General features: G+C 49.2%; 1 protein-coding gene across 6 annotated transcripts in view; it reads left to right on the forward strand.

Annotated features, from left to right (window-relative positions):
- The window catches only part of TEX14 (testis expressed 14, intercellular bridge forming factor), a 188561-nt gene that overhangs the window by 45129 nt on the left and 123742 nt on the right, over window positions 1-19690 (forward strand). For all 6 annotated transcript variants that reach the window (XM_085876591.1, XM_085876593.1, XM_085876592.1 and 3 more), the window contains 2 exons: window positions 10837-10961; window positions 11134-11250. In XM_085876591.1, the coding sequence (XP_085732717.1) occupies window positions 10837-10961; window positions 11134-11250 (242 nt within the window). The remainder of the gene's footprint in view (window positions 1-10836; window positions 10962-11133; window positions 11251-19690) is intronic.

Consider the following 19690-nt stretch of genomic DNA (forward strand, 5'->3'; position numbering starts at 1 on the left):
ATAAAGGACAGAAAAACACAGACACAGACACAGACACAGACACAGACACAGACACAGACACAGACACAGACACAGACACACACAGCAAGAACACCTGCTCCCACAATAGTCATTTGAATTTTTTTCTTGATGAGGCTCGCAGTAGAGCAAAGTAGATCTGCAGGCCAGAAAAAAAATCAAGGGGGAGCGAACAAACAGGAAATGAAGAAAGGGATGAGGAGAAAACTAGCAAGTGAGATGGTTGGGTTAGGAAAGGTTAAAGGGGGTGGGGGGGGGGGATAAAGATCATGGGACAGAATTGTCGATAAACATAAAAAATGACATTACTTTTCTTACACTTGAACATGACTTGAACCTTGCAGAGCATTTTTGCCGCTTGCCAAGTGCACACTTTGTGAAAACTCAGACTTTTGTGGATTATGGCATGTACTGTAACATGACGCAGATCTACAATTCACTTATGTCATCTATTTATACATGACGATCGTTGTGTATTATGTCAGACTTATCCACATTGTCTTCCATTGGCAGCAGACACTCATCACCCATGCCATTGTTCATTGCACACACTCGTCTGTGCTTTTCGAAACCTGCCGAAACTTGTGACAAGGATGAATTGATTCGATTTTTGTGAAGATCTAGATCCAGACATGAGAATCTTTGAAGTGATTTTTCACCATTGAGAGATGAGGCCAAACATTATATCGAGCATGATATCTCAAAAAGTTGTGGACGGATTCGGACGAAACATGATGGACACGTTGGGTGCGTGACAGGGACAAATTGATTAGATTTAGGTGTGGATCTGGGAGCCTCACCAAAATCGAATCAATTCTGTGATTCTTATAATTATAAATCAATTTGTGATTCTATAATTTTATGTGATTCTTCTATATAGGCTTGTAGCATGGTATTGTGTACACTGTGGTCCTAAATGAGGAGAAAGCTTAGAAATTGAACCCAGTTTTAATAAGATAAACAATCTTAATGTTATATAATGCCCAAGTGTCTGTGCTTTCAGAAAATGTATACTTTGCTATGGATATAGTTCTATGGATATAGTTGGGTCCTATGGATATAGTTGCTTACAAAGCATGTTTTTTTTTATCCAAACACAGGCTACTTTTTCCATTTTTATAGCTCATTTTTTTAGAAACGGGTTACATGTATGATTGTATATGTTGTCCAAAATGGTTGAAAATGCATTTTTTTGTTTGATATATATTGTTGCGGATTCGCGCCCGCCGGCGTGCTGACGGCCACGTAACTCGAATCGCGGCACGTCGCCACCGGACGGACAATCCAGTCGTGACCCTCTCGGACTAACGCCGGGAACCAGTCACGGCTGGACCTTTCGGTCTCACCACGATCGTGCCAATCGGCCCCCGCGTGGGATAGGGTTGCTCGCCAAATTCGACCTACCTAAGTACCCACACGGAGGGTAGACCGGGCGATCGCACCTCGCCGCAGGTCGACTTCGGACACGGGCCACTTTAAGCGACCCGTTCCGTACTATCGGGATAACCGAGCGGTGTTATTCGTCGGCCTCGACGGTTCGATTAATTATCGGGCGTTTTAGCCCACGACCAACCCTTTACGTGAAGCAAGATGGAGATTCAATGGAGGAAAAGACGAAGCGAAGCGGGAAAACATTTCAACAATAAGCACATTTATTTCGCGATGAACGGAAAGCACACATATACAATTCCACCAAAAGCACATGTAAAAGAAGAAGACAATGCAATATTACACAAAAAGCAAATGCAACAATGCAGATCGAACCGACTACCGGGCACACGGCAACACTTATACAATTTTACTTCACAGACGGCGCCGACAACACATATTCCCAAAGCAAAAGAAAAGAGAACCACCCTCAAGGATGAGGAGGGCCTGGGGCCGAGACCGGGTCGGGCCTACCCGTCTGATGATGAGACGCGAAGTGGCGGTGGTGCCTCAACTCCGCGGGCCTCGCGGACAGTGTCTGGTAGGGGGTGGGAAAAGGGGCCCCCTTTGTCGCACTATCTCAGCGCGGGGGGGGGGGGAAACAGGAGGGGGTTGCTGATGCTCGGGGGAAGGAGGATATCACCCTGTCTCGGGTCCCGCGGCGAGCATCTCCTCCTCGACCTCGGGCGCATTGCTGGCCTCTCCCTGTGCAGCTCCCGGCACCGACGCGAGCACCCCCTCGTCCGCCTTCGCCGCCGTCACCTCTCCACAGCTCCGTCTACTCGCCCTCTCCGTCTCCTCTCTTGGCTCGTCCCAACTCTTCACTCTTGACCTCTCCCACTTCTTTCCAGCTCCACCGACGACTCTCTTGAACTCCGCACCACTCAACTTTACTGACGAACGCAGCCATTTATATATGCCCCGTGGCTTCGCTCTTTCACCCTTGACCCTCTGCCTCCGACCCTTCACCTCTCTAACTGGCTCCCCATTGGCCCGAGGAAAAGTGGGCGTGAATACTTTTTGATCCATGAATTTGCATATAGCGACCGCCCTCCAACGCCCTGGAGGCGGGGCCAAATCGCCCCTCGCTCACCGATTGGACGGAACAAAAGTGGGCGTGAGTCGTTTTTGATCCGTTTTTCTGCGGAAAGTCTGTGATGTTTTTGAATACGCTGCTCGGTGCGCGCAATGCACGAGTCAGTATCGGTGCCCACGAGTGGCGCGAGAATGGTGGGGGTGCGATGGTGGCGAGCTGTGACGGCAAAGGTCGTGGCTGTTGTTGTGAAGCGGCGTTGTGGTTGGTGGTTGTTGTTGTGAAGCGGCGTTGTGGTTGGTGGTTGTTGTGAAGCGGCGTTGTTGTTGGTGGTTGTTGTTGTGAAGCGGCGTTGTGGTTGGTGGTAGTAATGGCGGCTGGTCCAAAATAAAGATAGTAAAAGAAAAACGGCTATCCTGAAGAGTCTCAGCCCGCATAAATGACATTTATTCCCTCTAAACAACGGGTTTGGGCCTAACTACACATATACTTACAGAGATATCTCACCTAAGGGACCTGAATGGTGGTTTGTGAATTTCTTCAACCACAACACTACCCCCTCCCCTTTTTACAGACTCGTCCCGAGTCGTCAAATTTTCGTGTGCCATCATGTGTAGTTTTCCCCTAGTACATTTTACCTACGGATCCCTGAGTGCGACATTCATGGTATTCGTGTCCCCAAAATAAATAACCTGAGGGCTGAGTAACTACCTAAACAAACTCACTCACACAGACGACTTAAATAAAATTGCCGGCGCTAGGACAGACATGCCGGGGGTGCACTCATATTTACAGTACATCTTACCTTAACTTACAAATTTTACACTAAACCATGGCCCAGGATCACTGAACTCTGCAAAAAGAAAGCAGTTAGCAGGGAGCCAGGCTGCCCGCATGCAGTCTCTGGCTCAAATAATGCAGGTGACAGGGAACGTGGCCGGCTGCTCACACGCAGTCCAAGGCCTTCCCTTTTGAACTGAACGCAGTGAACCACAACGGTGCATGGGCCGCACAAACGTAGTCTCCGTGCCAGCTCAAGTGGCACACGCAATGAACACACGAATGGATGGATGAATGGTTTGAACTGAACGCAGTGAACCACAACGGTTCATGGGCTGCACAACGCAGTCTCCGCGCCAGCTCAAGTGGCACACGCAATGAACACAACGAATGGATGGATGAACACAAACACGGTGCACGGGCCGCCACTGCAGGCCCGTGTTGTAGCTGCCAACAGGGCAGTTCTTGCAGCTTGCAAACTGTTGCCTTGATCCTGGCGCACATGGCAATGAACAGGGGGGGGGGGGCAAAGCAAAAATTGAATGGGGGCTAGTGAGCAGGGGCAGTGGGCATGGCATGGCAAAGGCAACAGGCAAACACAGCCCGCAGAAGAAGGCCGCTGCAGGCAAACACAGCCGGCAGATGAACTGGCCGGCACAGGCCTTGAAGAAAAACAGCCAGCCGGCAGATGAAGTGGGCCGGCACAGGCCTTGCAGCACAGCAGCTGCAGACGATCCAGCCGGCACAGGCCTCGCAGCAAAACAACAGCTGCCGATGAAGTTGGCCAGCCTTTGCCGTTCCGTGGAGGTTGGTGGAGGGAGTGCGGTGGTGCTGGCCACTTGGAAGGCGGGCTCGGACCTACCTACCTGTCTCCCTCCCAACCTATCGCCTTTGCCTGTCACTGTACATACCCACTCCCTTAATTTGTCAAACCCCAATTTAGCCCCAACTTATTTTTTTGTTGTTTTTATTTTTACTTCCCCACTATCAATCGTCCCCTAACCCCCTTTATCGTCCTTGTTCGGCTAACCTATCCTGTCACCTAGCCTACTCCCAACCCCTACGTTCCCTTCCCGGAGGGGAGTAAGGGAGAGCTAACGTCCTGTGTCGAGGCCCAATTCAAGCCTCAGAATGGCCTCCCCAGAGTTCAGCGATCTATAACCAAAGTGGGTCCAGCGGCCCACAACGAGAGCGAGGGGATGGATGGTGCGGAGGGGTACATCTCCTAATCTACCCTAACCATTTAACTGTTAAACTACCCCGGAGCTTTCAACAAGCGCCTCTCGCTTAAACTATTGGTTCTAACAACCCAGATTCCCGTCGCCTGTGTTGGTGTCCTCACAATTTCGGGCCTCGGCCCCCAATTTTCTCTCCGTGCCCTCACACGGTCTCATGGCTGGGACACGTGGCTCCCTTTGGCAGGCACGACCCTCTGCCGATGGCACCCCCGGGCACTACACTGCCTCCGAGCCTACCAGCTCCCTAACACCGGGGAGTGCCCCCCATGGCACCTCCCCTGAAACGCACACGTGGCAGGCTGGCTTCCCAGGCCCCTTTCCGAGGGTCACCCGTGCCCACAACACTGCCCACGCGGCTAATGGCGCCCCGGGCCCCCGCACCAAGCAGGCGCACCCGTGCCCACTACGCTATCCCGGCCCCCCATGGGCCCTTGGCCTACCACGGCCGACTAGCCTGGTGCCCGGGGTACCCACTCAGCGATACTCACTTTTCGCAGCCACGCTCCCAGCCCGTCAACAGGGCTCCTGCACCCCTCCAAACGGGTTTCGAGCCTACACACCCACCAACAACAAAACGACCTCCATTTTGTAAATTTGACTAACCCCCTAACTCACTCTACACTGACCCCGGGGTCCCTTGGGCGGGAGTCACTCCTCCCCCCAATCACTCATCGCACCATGCAGTCCCCATTCGCTCCATACACACAGACCCGCTGGCCTCAATCACTCACCAAGCACATGCTTCCACTTCACTCACCAACTCTTCAACACACTCACGCTGAATTCTGCCATCCTTCTAACTACCTCCCCTAACTAACTCGTGCTCCCACGTCGTCCCTTAAACTACAGCACGTTCCTTTTAACACTACGTAGCTAAACTACGTCAACTCTACACATCCAAAGTCTGTCTCTGTCTCCTAACTCAAAAATTCATTTTATTTCCCAACCTAAATCTGGCTACAATCCCTCTAACTAATCCATTCCACGGGCCCCATGAGGACTTACCCCTGCCCCATGGAGCCGGTCTAGCTAAGCTAACCCTTCCCCCTAACTAGTTTCCATCCTGTGCCCTGGTCAAGGGGGTCTTCCACCCCTTGCCCAGGAATCCTGTGCACCCGAAAGCGAGGCTTGCTGTTTTTTTTTTGTTGTTTTTTTTTTTTGTTTTTGTTTTTTTTTTCATGCGCAGCACCAGCGCGGCAACTCGCGCACTTTGCACCTGCCCGTGACGTCATGCAGCTGCACGTGTACCTCGTCCCTCCTTGGACGGTACCATCCGGCAGGGATACCCCTCCTGCCGGATTCCAACCCCGCGTGCAGCCATGACGTCACCGTGCGCATAAAAAAAAAACAAGCCCCACGTCTCGAGGGGTTCCCCACGCGAACACATGTGCTTTGCCCGTTGGAGCTTAACACACACGATCGCGTGGAGAACCCGTCCGGTCCAAATCCATTTACCTGCCTAAACTTTGTCCGTCCGCGGGATCGGCAAATCCACCGCGTGCGTTTCCGGACCGGGACTTCACTCTCGCAAGCGAGCACGTGGGGGCCTCGTGCGTTGCACAGCACGGACCTCGTGCTCACTGCTGGGTGAACCCGGCACGGTCCCCGAAACAACTACAGCCGCTACTCGGCTTTCTTTCCTCTCATGTCGCCGTCGTGGCCATTCAACACACGCACACCTGCGTGTTACGACGCTCACACTCCATTCCATTACATTCACACCGGGAGACGCGGCTGCGTGCTCCCGCATGCCAACCGACATCTCCCTCACATACCGCTCTGTCACACACACGGTCTCCCTTGCATAAACCATACCACTCACACGTGGTGCTCCATTCACTCGCGGCCTTCCACTCACTCGTGCCTCACTCATACACCGTGCCTCACTCACACACGCGGGGGCACTCAACCGCGGTGCCTCATCCACACTGGCCGTTTCATCCACACACACGGCCTCTTCCACACACGGTGCCTCATCCACACACGGCGTGCTGGGAAGCACGTACTCTGGCACCATCGCCACCACACCACTCACACACGGGGTCGCTTCCACACACGGGGACGCACTCACACCTTGCACCACACACACAGGGACAACCACACTGGGGATTCGTGTCCCCACAAGGGTCTCCGGGGCCTCTATACCCCCCAAGCTCTCCGTGCACCCGTTCGCAGCACTCCTCCCCTCGAACTCGCAAAGCACGACCGAACTCACCTGGTCGTGACTCGCCTCAAGGGGGCATACTCCCTCCCCTCGTTCCTGGAGGAGGCTATCCCGCTGCTCGCACTGGGCCTCCACCCAGTCCACCAGCTCACCCCCATTGTCCTCCACTACCTCCGTGTGTGTGTGTGCGCGTCACTTACCCCGTCTTCATCGTGCAGTCTTCCCTCTATCGTTCCCATCTCCCGTGTCTCTGCCAACTCAGTCACTTCTTCACCCTTTACCTCCCTTGTCTCAACTATTTTTATTTCCTTTGTCGTCACCTCGTGTCTCGTCTCGCACGTTTTGGTCTCCCCATTTAATTTTTCCCTTTCGGTCACCGTTGCACCCCCTCCCAGCTCGTTCGCTCCTACACGTGGAGTCGCCATTTTAAGCTCCCTGCTAACGGCCTTCATGCCCGCCTGCAGGCATCGGCCCATGTTCTGCGTCTCACCCCGCTGCTTTTTCATTTCTTCCCTCATTTGCTGTGTATTCGCATCCATCGTTTCGTTCATTCCTTTTATTTCGTTTTTCACTTCGTTTGTGTTTGTATCCATCTTTTCGTTCATGCTTTTTATTTCATCCATTTTTTGTGTATTCGCATCCATCCTTGCTGTCATTGCTGCCAGCATGGCGCATAGCTGGGCCATGTCGGGTGCGCTTGGGTGAGCCGTTTCGGCAAGGGTCGGGGGGTTTTGGTGGAGAGGGGGAGGGGAGGTGTCATACACCGCGGCCGCTGCCGCACCCATTTCAGGCTCTGGGTTCAGTTGGGCGAGTTCGTTTTCCTGTACAACCAACATTTCCTGCACGGGGATTTCATCCTGAGCCATGGATTCTACACATTCTACATCCATTTCTAATACCCCCGGCTCCCGCTCGCCTTGAGACGCCATCTTGCTTCTCTTAAAGGGTTAATTTAGCTCGCTCGTAATTTGGAGGGAATCGGGGGTCGCTCCTCTCACCCCTGGACCGATTCCCGTGAATTTAATTGGAGACAGGAGAGCCCGTTTTCCGTTCTCCAATACCAGTGCCGCGAGGAGGGCGATGGGTTTATATCGCACGACCTGACACCAGTGTTGCGGATTCGCGCCCGCCGGCGTGCTGACGGCCACGTAACTCGAATCGCGGCACGTCGCCCACCGGACGGACAATCCAGTCGTGACCCTCTCGGACTAACGCCGGCAACCAGTCACGGGTGGACCTTTCGGTCTCACCACGATCGTGCCAATCGGCCCCCGCGTGGGATAGGGTTGCTCGCCAAATTCGACCTACCGAAGTACCCACACGGAGGGTAGACCGGGCGATCGCACCTCGCCGCAGGTCGACTTCGGACACGGGCCACTTTAAGCGACCCGTTCCGTACTATCGGGATAACCGAGCGGTGTTATTCGTCGGCCTCGACGGTTCGATTAATTATCGGGCGTTTTAGCCCACGACCAACCCTTTACGTGAAGCAAGATGGAGATTCAATAGAGGAAAAGACGAAGCGAAGCGGGAAAACAGTTCAACAATAAGCACATTTATTTCGCGATGAACGGAAAGCACACATATACAATTCCACCAAAAGCACATGTAAAAGAAGAAGACAATGCAATATTACACAAAAAGCAAATGCAACAATGCAGATCGAACCGACTACCGGGCACACGGCAACACTTATACAATTTTACTTCACAGACGGTGCCGACAACACATATTCCCAAAGCAAAAGAAAAAGAACCACCCTCAAGGATGAGGCGGGCCTGGGGCCGAGACCGGGTCGGGCCTACCCGTCTGATGATGAGACGCGAAGTGGCGGTGGTGCCTCAACTCCGCGGGCCTCGCGGACAGTGTCTGGTAGGGGGTGGGAAAAGGGGCCCCCTTTGTCGCACTATCTCAGCGCGGGGGGAAACAGGAGGGGGTTGCTGATGCTCGGGGGAAGGAGGATATCACCCTGTCTCGGGTCCCGCGGCGAGCGTCTCCTCCTCGACCTCGGGCGCGTTGCTGGCCTCTCCCTGTGCAGCTCCCGGCACCGACGCGAGCACCCCCTCGTCCGCCTTCGCCGCCGTCACCTCTCCACAGCTCCGTCTACTCGCCCTCTCCGTCTCCTCTCTTGGCTCGTCCCAACTCTTCACTCTTGACCTCTCCCACTTCTTTCCAGCTCCACCGACGACTCTCTTGAACTCCGCACCACTCAACTTTACTGACGAACGCAGCCGTTTATATATGCCCCGTGGCTTCGCTCTTTCACCCTTGACCCTCTGCCTCCGACCCTTCACCTCTCTAACTGGCTCCCCATTGGCCCGAGGAAAAGTGGGCGTGAATGCTTTTTGATCCATGAATTTGCATATAGCGACCGCCCTCCAACGCCCTGGAGGCGGGGCCAAATCGCCCCTCGCTCACCGATTGGACGGAACAAAAGTGGGCGTGAGTCGTTTTTGATCCGTTTTTCTGCGGAAAGTCTGTGATGTTTTTGAATACGCTGCTCGGTGCGCGCCCTCCACGAGTCCAGTATCGGTGCCCACGAGTGGCGCGAGAATGGTGGGGGTGCGATGGTGGCGAGCTGTGACGGCAAAGGTCGTGGCTGTTGTTGTGAAGCGGCGTTGTGGTTGGTGGTTGTTGTTGTGAAGCGGCGTTGTGGTTGGTGGTTGTTGTGAAGCGGCGTTGTGGTTGGTGGTTGTTGTTGTGAAGCGGCGTTGTGGTTGGTGGTGGTAGTAATGGCGGCTGGTCCAAAATAAAGATAGTAAAAGAAAAACGGCTATCCTGAAGAGTCGCAGCCCGCATAAATGACATTTATTCCCTCTAAACAACGGGTTTGGGCCTAACTACACATATACTTACAGAGATATCTCACCTAAGGGACCTGAATGGTGGTTTGTGAATTTCGTCAACCACAACAATATCATTATACAAAAGAATAGAACAATTCCTCGAAACAGTACATTTCTTATGACATGCAATTCTTGGCACCTTAAAATGTGTAAAATCTCAGATTTTGCAAAATTTCCCCCAGTCATAGTGAAGCTTACAAAATCTTATTCCAGAAATTTGAAATGCATCTGATAGAACATCTTAAATAGCAATTTACTTCTGCATAAAGTGATGATTTAAAATGGCAAGTTTCAACATGGATCATTACTACATACCAGTTTTTAGGTTCACTTCCATGATTGGGTCAAAAATGTTAGGAAGTACGTAACAAATTGCATTTACCAAGCTGCTACAAAATTAATGGTAGCTATAAGCTTGATTTTATAACCATAGAATAAGTTTACCAAGATGGCCCGATGATATAAAAATCAACACCAAAGGCCAGTTTGTGTTCAGTATGCAGAACATCAAAGGTCGTTAGGAAGTACGTAACGTTTTAAAGAAATCTGCACTTTTAATCCTAAGATGTTAGTTTGGTTCATCACAGCATGTATTTCTATGGTTAAGTTTATGTGCATATATATTTATGACCTGAATGAACACTGATCAATTTGATGAATTTGTTAATTTCATATGACCTTGACCTCTTTGCTCAAGGTCAAATATCAGGTAAACCAAATATTCTCCATATATGTGGTTTCCAATTAGTGTATAATACATATCTAAGCCATCAGACCAATTTTAGAATGATATGAGTGGTTCCTTGATACAGATAGTTGATAACCAACTTTGACCCTGTCAGAGCAATAGAAAGAGGAAGAATTAAGCTCTGCCCAAATAGATCCTGAATCCCCATGATGTTGGCTAACAAATGATATGCAAAACTTAATCATACAATGACTTTCATTTTTTGGTCCCCCGTGTCCTAAATGTGTACATAATACCTTGCTACAAGCCTATACAGTATATCACGATATTTGAAAACGTTGTGGATGAGTCGTGACAAAACTGCGTGGATGAGTCGTTTAGGTGACGAGAACAAGCCAATTAATCTTGGTTCAGGTCCAGACCTAGATCCGACCCATCAGTGGGATACAAAACGTAAACTGTTCAGCCTGGCGGAGGTATGCCCTCTGCCGAGTGCTGTATTAGTTTAACGTTGTCCTCCGAATTTTGTCGTCATTTCTATGAAAATCACTGTGTTGGTTTTATAAACCATATAATTGCAACATGGGGTGTTTCTACTCAGCAAGTACCCCCAGTTGGTTCAACCCACTTATTTGTTCCAGATGATCAGTGGGCCAAATATGACTGTGGCATATTTGGCATCAGTGCCTTTTATCCCCAGCAACAATTTGGTGGCAGTTGAAGGGGAAAACCCTTTCTACAATGGACCCAACATTATTATGACCAAGTAAGCTTTTCATTGTTTTCAAGAATTTCATGAACCATATATGTTTATTGCATCACATTTACATATAAATGCATTTCCTGTGACAATTGTAATTTTTTTGAATGACTGTCATGTTATCACTTACACTGTATTTTGGACATTTTTTTGTATTTATTCTGTTTTTTCTTGGCAGTATGCACTGGGGAAAGTTGAGAGTGAGTGTGCGGGAGCTGCATCTTCCTGCTGGTATAATGGACAGAGAATCTGCGCTTGCCAACAACCTACTTGTGGAAGAGCAGCGAGTGCTCTGGTGAGGGGCTGGCCCAACCTTGACCTCAGATTAAACAAAACGAAAAACTGGGGAAATGGAGGGAGAAACACAATTTAGCAGACCTATAGTATATATTCTATGAATACCATCTCGTTCTTTGAAAAACGAACAATAAGACAGAGCTGCAAGATACAGTCAGGGTTACGTAAGGCATGCAGGAAGACATGCAGTATTTGATGTTGCTGACTAAGATCTCATTGCACTTTTGCTCCAAGATTGGGTATCCTCCGAGTACCATACCATTCTGTTATTCAACATTATTTTAAAAAATTACAGAAACAAGTGAATAAAAAAAATTTATGCTAAATGAAAAAAGCAATGTAAGGATGACAAACTACATTCTAAAAAAGGTTTTAAACAAGACAGGGATGATGTTGATTTAGAGAGTAGCTAACAGTATTTCCATCACATAACAATCCCTACATCACTGTCTCCTTTACACTTCATCAATTATTGCTTCAAGCTTCTGCAAGCACTCCACTGGTTACAACAGTACTTGATTGCTCTTGTGGTGTAGCCACAAACGGAGACTCTACAAATTAGCAGCTCGACAACAATGTTAATACCAGTACATAAACACCAACTTCTGACAAACTGCATGCACATCTTTAATAGCAGCATTCTATAATTATCTGCATTTGTGATTGGTTCATCTAACTTAATAAATATAAAAAAGGAGGAAAGACAACTGAAGTTGCAACACCTCTCTGAAATTATAGCTTATACTCTCTGAGCTGCTTATACTTATGCTGAAATGAGATATCGGAGCGTCTAATACTTTTAGCTAGACAATCATCTGGAGGCAGTGATGTTGGGGTTGTTATGTGATGGAAATACTGTAAGCGACTCTCTAAACCCGAGGTCGGCAACCTGTGGCCCGCGGGCCAAATGCGGCCCGCGAGCTCCTCCGTGCGTATGTATGTATGTATGTATATATATATATATATATATATATATATATATATATATATATATATATATATATATATATATATATATAATCATAATTACTTGCTGACTCGAAAACATTCATGAAGGAGCTAACTGAAATATACTGAGCAATGTTAACCCCAATAGTCTGGGAGCAGTGGGGGTGAAGCTGGTTTTGCCGGATAAAGTTTTTTTCTTTGCTGTTTCTTATAGCCTTGGGGTAGCTCTTCATGATTCAGGGGGGTGACTGTTTGCAACCCTTGGGCAATTTGCTATATTAACGCTTTTGTGCTGGTAAACACATAAATAATGAAAAAATCATTTTTTTTCACTATTTATTGCAATGAACCTAACCAACATCATCACATTTGCTTGTGTCGATGTTTATTCACAAATTATGAAACCAAAAACAACTTAAGATATAAAACAATTGTGAATTACTCAGTATTAACCCTTTCCGGGCTATTTTAACCCAGGGCATAAAATTTGAACACAGACAACATATGATTGCACAATAACCACCTCATCCTTACTTTAGTTACAAATAAGGTAACCAAAAATAACTTAAAAGATAGAATAATGACTTAATACTCAAAAGTAACCCTTTCCTGACTGATTTTACCCAGCACAAAACATTTGAACATCTATAGACAACAGGGGTCTTTGACGCATTATTGCACAAAAACCACTCCAAAATTATGGCATGGGATTTTAATGTCATCTCTTGCTTTCCGACCTGCTGACATTGATGCAAAATAGATTGGGTTAGACACTCAATGTGTTTAGTTTGACCGACCGTAAGATCAATTAAATTCGTGAAACAAACAAATAATCTGCAACTACTAGTTGCTTCCCCAATCTCCTCAAACCTTGCTACTGCACAGGTGAGCAGCCAACTGCATGACAGGCACAGAAAATTGTGCAAGGCAGACCTCTGACTTGACAACCACACCTTTTCGAATCATCTGCCTGTGCACCTTTCGTTTCACATTCACCAGGTAATGCATGAAATGAGACAAACCTCTGCCGACAGTCAGCGTGGTAACGGACATCTGCCGCATGCAGATCACTGACTGCCCCTTCAACACGATGTCGAACACTCGCTGCAGCAGCATCATTTCTCTTTTCACATATCTCCAGAAAAGACTGTTTGGTGTCAATTTCTCGACATAAATATTCCGCTCTCCACCTGGATGGGTGCCTTTCGGTCAGGTCAGGTGTGGGAGCATGTGCCAGAACAGCGCGTCGCTGCGTCCACTTTCCGCCGGTACTCCAGGGGCCTCCGTCTGGCCCTCCCCCAGGCAGATGCCAGGCCCATCCCCATCTCCTTGAGATGATGGTCAACCTGCTGCAACCACGAGGCACGTGGTCAGCCCACTGGCCTCCTCCACTCATGAGACTCCCTCGCTGAGAGAATCTGGTGAGCAGGATCAGCGTCAGGAAAACGAGCCACATGTACATACAGCCGCAACTGATGCTCACGGACTATGCAGGTAACAAATCTCATCCGAGTCTCTCTCAGCTACCGCTCGTTGGACACAAAATCCGACCAGCGATAGCCAAGGATTCTCCGAAGAGACCTGGTACCAAAGGAATTAAGTCTCTGTCTCATATCCTTGGTCAGAGTCCAAGTCTCGCATCCATAAAGCAAGACTGGAAGTACCAAGGACCTGAAGACTCGGACTTTCAATCTCCCGCACAGGTACCGGCAGCGCCACACCCCATGATCCATTGAATCCATGACTCCCCAGGCCCGACCCAGACGTCTATTGACCTCTGACTCGCAGCCAGCAGAGACATGAATATCACTGCCAAGGTAAAAGAATCTCTCCACGACCTCAACATCCTCACCACAAACAGACACAGACAGGACAGCAGCATCCAAGATGTCACCGAAAGCCTGGATCTTAGTTTTGACCCAAGAAACCCGTAATCCCAGCGGCTCAGACTCCTCATTCAGCACCTCGAGGGCCCCCAAAAGGATGTCTAAAGTCTCCGCAAAGATGACTGCATCATCTGCAAAAATCAAGGTCCGAGATCTTGACATTCCCAAACGATGCACCGCAGCTTGATCTCTCCGACATCCTCCCTAAAATCCAGTCCATACAAGTGCAGAAAAGTGTGGGGGCCAGTACACACCCCTGACGAACTCCAGTAACAACTGGAAATAAGTCAGAGATGGTACCACCACACTTCACAGCACTCTCAGTACCAGAGTAGAGTTCAGACATCAGATCGATCAGTTTTGGTGGCACCCCACGAAGACCAAGAATCCTCCAGAGGACATCCCGATTCACTGAATCGAACGCTTTACAGAGATCAACATAGGCTGCAAGCAGCCCCTGCCGAAACTCTCGTCTGCGTTCGGTGAGGACACGAAGGGCAAGGATACGGTCAATCATTGACCTCTTTGGTGTAAAGCCTGACTGCTCTGGACGCTGGTGCTCAAGCAGATGGTGGCGAACCCTATCAAGAATTATCCGAGCAAAGACCTTGCCCGCCACTGAGAGCAGCTTCACCCCTCGGTAGTTGTTGCAGTCTTGGCGATCACCCTTCCCTTTCCAGAGAGAGACAACAAGGCCCCTCTTCCAGTCAGTTGGGATGATGCCTGTGTTCCAGGCAGAGCACAAAACTGCATGCAACGACACGAGTGCAGCACTTCCACCAGCCTTGAGAAGTTCAGCATGGATGCCACAGGTCCCTGGAGCTTTGCCCCGTTTCAACTGGTTCACCGCAGCCCGTGTTTCCACAAGCGAAGGTGGACCACAGTTGATTCGAGGGTCAGCAACAGGGATTGTAACACCCTTGACGTCCAACTCGACAGCTGGGCGATCAGCCTGGTACAACCGCTCAAAGTAACTGGCCCAGCGGGCCTTCATTCAGACTCCTCTGTGAAGAGCCTACCACTCTCTGCTCGAACTGCAGTGCTCCGAGGGATGGGCTTGGATGAACGCAATGCGCGAATTCCCCTGTAAGCGGGACGAGAATCCTGTCCACAGGTGATGCTCTACCCCCTCACAGATTCCTCGCACATAGGCCTCCTTGTCCACCCTCGGTGCACGTACAGTTTTACGCCTCAGCTCCCTGAACAGCTCAGCTCTGCCATTCAGCCTGGCCCTGCGACTCTGGTCAATGGTATCCAGTGTCCCTTGAGAGACAAAATTCTTCTTTGCCCTGCGGTTAGCTCCAAGACATCCACCGGCAACATCAAGGACGGTGGTCTTGAAGGCACTCCACAACTCTTCAGGACCCCCCAAAGCACCCAGACCCCCCAAGTGTCCACTCAGCCTGTTCGCAAACTCCTCAGTTACTCTCTCATCCCTGAGCTTGCCAACATCCAGCCTGGGCTGGGATGGTACCATTCTCCAGGATTTAAGGTGCAGCTTTAGAGTTGCTACAACAAGCCTGTGGTCAGTATTGAGGAACTGAGCACTCCGGTAGACCCTGCAGTTCTGGATCATCCTCCAATGACCGTCAATGAGGACATGGTCAATCTCCTTTGCCACACCGCCAGCGTTGGAATACCAAGGCCAGCGATGAGATTGTGGGCGCTGAAACCATGAACCAGCCACCCTAAGTCCATGACTTCTTGCAAAGTCAAGGAACTTAGTGCTATTCTGGTTCATAGTTCCTGCCTTTTGTCTTTTGTCCTTTTCAATGTCACAATGATCCCCACGGAATAGACAGTGCTGTCTGAAGTTGAACGTTTCACCACCAGGTTTTGACAGGGACTGTCTTGTGACTTTCCGAGGTATTGCAGAGTCTGCTTCTCTGTCATTCTGCCGTTTGTAACGATCTGTTTGTCTACTGCTTGTATATGTAGACACACAGGTTTTATGGCATTTTATAGTAAGTTCACTATTCTGGTTCAATGCTTCCTGAAGGTCAAAATGCTTCCCATCACCTTATATCTTGCTACATCGTATGATATTACTTATTCGAACAGCGGTTACGGTGATTAATGGGTCTTTCTTTGTTTCACAGCGAAACTTCCACTGGAAGAAACATCTTTCCTGATCGGACTCCATAAAATGTCAACCCTGAAAATAAATAAGTCAAAAATTAGATTCTAACCTGGGAGAAAGCATTTTATAACTGTGCCTGTATACTAGTACCGTACAAAGGTTTACATTTATTAGTACGGTTCCCTGCTAAAAGAGGGCAGCACCCAACAACAACTGTCATGCCCATTTTGATAACTGTCATTGTAAAAACTAAGTTCATACAATCTGAATTTGTCTCGTATTTTAATCTGGAGATTGTATTTTACGAATTACTTCATATAAAGCTTGACAACTGGAAGTCTGGTAGCCTGCACAGACAAACCTGCACAGCAGAGTGGGAGTGTACCCTGCCATGTGCTTCTAATATCTGAAACAATGCAATGGTGCCACCTTTTGTCAGTTTAACTAACTAATGAAGTCTCTCAGCCAATACTTCATCTTAATATTTATGGGTGATAAACAGATCAAAGCAGGAAATGTGGGCCTACGTTTGGGGTATATATGATCCCCTAGGAATGCCAGGAAAGGGTTAATAATCATCAACTTTGGGCAAATTGTGTCCAAATCAGCTGTAAAATACTTGCCTTGTGAATAATAATGATGAAAAATAAATGTGATGACTTTTGGTCACAGCTATTTACAAGATATCACAAAAAATAGTACTTTGGGGTGCATTTGGGTGTAACCAGCATAAAAGGGTTAATATAGCAAATTGCCCAAGGGTTATGAACGGTCACCCCCTGAATCATGAAGAGCTACCCCTAGGCTACAAGAAACAACATAGAAAAAAACTTTATCCGGCAAAACCAGGTTCACTAAAATATCTGCCTTTTGCTCCCGGACTACAAGGAGTGATTTCCTCAACAATGTATTGGTGGAGTTACTGAGGAGATGATGAATGGACATTCTGATTGAACATGAAATACTCTTGAAAAAACATGTTGGATGTAGAAAAGTGGTGACCGACCTCCTGTGTTGTGATGCAAGAAGCCTCTAAGCTTGACATTGCAGCAATCTGTGTATCATGTGACTTCATCCCACTTTAAAACATCACTCAAAGAAATTCAAGCTTTCGGTTGTGCCATCAGAAAGTATGATGATTGTTGTATTCCTATAAATCACTTTTTCTATTGAAACAATGTGCCAAGAACCAGAGGCCTTCAACTTTGTTTTTAATTTATATTCAGAGATGTCTTTTCTGCCACCCCCAAAAAATTGTCGATTTTACCTTGTTTATCCTTTGTTGGCATGTTTCACCATCTTTGTGAATTGTTAATTTTAATCGAGTTGTTGAGTGTATTTAAGAGTGTTGAGTACCTTCACATGAACCTTTATATTGGGTTCATATTGTTGCGGTCTTCGCGCCCGCCGGCGTGCGGACGGCCACGTAACTCGAATCGCGGCACGTCGCCCACCGGACGGACAATCCAGTCGTGACCCTCTCGGACTAACGCCGGGAACCAGTCACGGGTGGACCTTTCGGTCTCACCGCGATCGAGCCAATCAGCCCCCGCGTGGGATAGGGTTGCTCGCCAAATTCGAACTACCTAAGTACCCACGCGGAGGGTAGACCGGGCGATCGCACCTCGCCGCAGGTCGACTTCGGACACGGGCCACTTAAGCGACCCGTTCCGTACTATCAGAATAACCGAGCGGTGTTATCGTCGACCTCGACGGTTCGATTAATTATCGGGCGTACTCAGCCCACTACCAACCCTTTACGTGAAGCAAGATGGGGATTCAATGGAGGAAAAGACGAAGCGAAGCGGGAGAACAGTTCAACAATAAAGCACATTTATTCGCGGCACACGGGAAGCACACAAATACAATTCCACCAAATGCACACAAAAAAGAAAACACACTTCCATTTACACAAAAAGCAAACATAAAAGTGAAAACACAGTGCAGAGCTAATACCGACTACCGAGCACACGGCAACACTTATACAATTCTACTTCACAGACGGCGCCGACAACACATACCCAAAACCAAGGAAAAGAAATACCCTCAAGAATGAGGTAGGCCTGGGGCCGAGACCGGGTCGGGCCTACCCGTCTGGTGATGAGACGCGGAGCGGCGATGGCCCCGCAACCCGCGGGCCTCGTGGACAGTGCCTGGCTGGGGGTGGGAACGGGGGCCCCTTGGTCGCACTATCTCAGCGCGGGGGGAAACAGGAGGGGGTTGCTGATGCTCGGGGTATAGAGGATCTTTATTATATGCGACGAGCGTCTCCACCTCGGCCAGGTCGCGCTGTCGGCCTCCCTCGGGCGCGCAGCTCCTTGCACGACGCGAGCACCCCCTCGTCCGCCCTCGCCGCCTCTCCACAGCTCCGTCCCCTCCGTTCCGACTCCAACGCACACGACGAGCAGCTCCACCGCCCGCGAAGTCTTGACTCTCTGTCCGTTCTTGTTTGCGACTCCTCGTTCTCGTTCTGCTGACTCTCTCCTTACTGGCTCTCTCGTTCCGACTTTTACGACTCCTTTGACTGACGAACACCGTCCTTTTATCCCCCCGTAACTTCGCCTTTGACCCCCTCCCTTTGACCTTTCACCTCGCTCCCCATTGGCCCGAGAAAAAGTGGGCGTGAAGGCTTTTTGATCCACAAATTTGCATATATCGATCGTTCTGGAGGCGGGGCCAAATCGCCCCTCGCTCACCGATTGGACGGCAAAAAGTGGGCGTGTGTCGTTTTTGATCCGTTTTTGAAGCACAAAATCCGTGATTTTGTACACGCTGTTCGACGCGCGTTCTGCATGAGTCTAACACCGGTACCCACAGCGGGGCAAGAACGGTGGCGATGCTACGGTTGCGAGGTGTGACGGGAAGGTCGTGGCGGTTGTGGTGAAGCGGCGTTGTGGTTGGTGGTTGATGTTGTGGTTGTGATCATGGCGGTTGGTCCAAAATAAAGATAGTAAAAGAAAAACGGCTATCCTGAAGAGTCGCAGCTCGCATAAATGACATGTATTCCCACTAGACAACGGGTTTGGGCCTAACTACACATATACTTGCCGAGATACCTCACCTAAGGGACCTGAATGGTGGTTTGCGAATCTGGTAACCACAACACTACCCCCTTCCCTTTTTACAGACTCGTCCCGAGTCGTCAAATTTTCGTGTGCCATCATGTGTAGTTTTCCCCTAGTACATTTTACCTACGGATCCCTGAGTGCGACATTCATGGTATTCGTGTCCCCAAAATAAATAACCTGAGGGCTGCGTAACTATCTAAACAAACTCACTCACACGGACGACTTAAATAAAATTGCCGGCGCTAGACAGACATGCCGGGGGCGCACTCATATTTACAGTACATCTTACCTTAACTTACAAATTTTACACTAAACCATGGCCCAGGATCATTGAACTCTGCAAAAGAAAAGCAGTTAGCAGGGAGCCAGGCTGCTCGCATGCAGTCTCTGGCTCAAAACAATGCAGGTGACAGGGAACGTGGCTGGCTGCTCACATGCAGTCCAAGGCCTTCCCTT

This window comes from Eptatretus burgeri, chromosome 4 (assembly GCF_056783735.1).
Source record: "Eptatretus burgeri isolate ZD-2024b chromosome 4, Ebu_testis_v1, whole genome shotgun sequence".
Classification (NCBI taxonomy): Eukaryota; Metazoa; Chordata; class Myxini; order Myxiniformes; family Myxinidae; genus Eptatretus; species Eptatretus burgeri.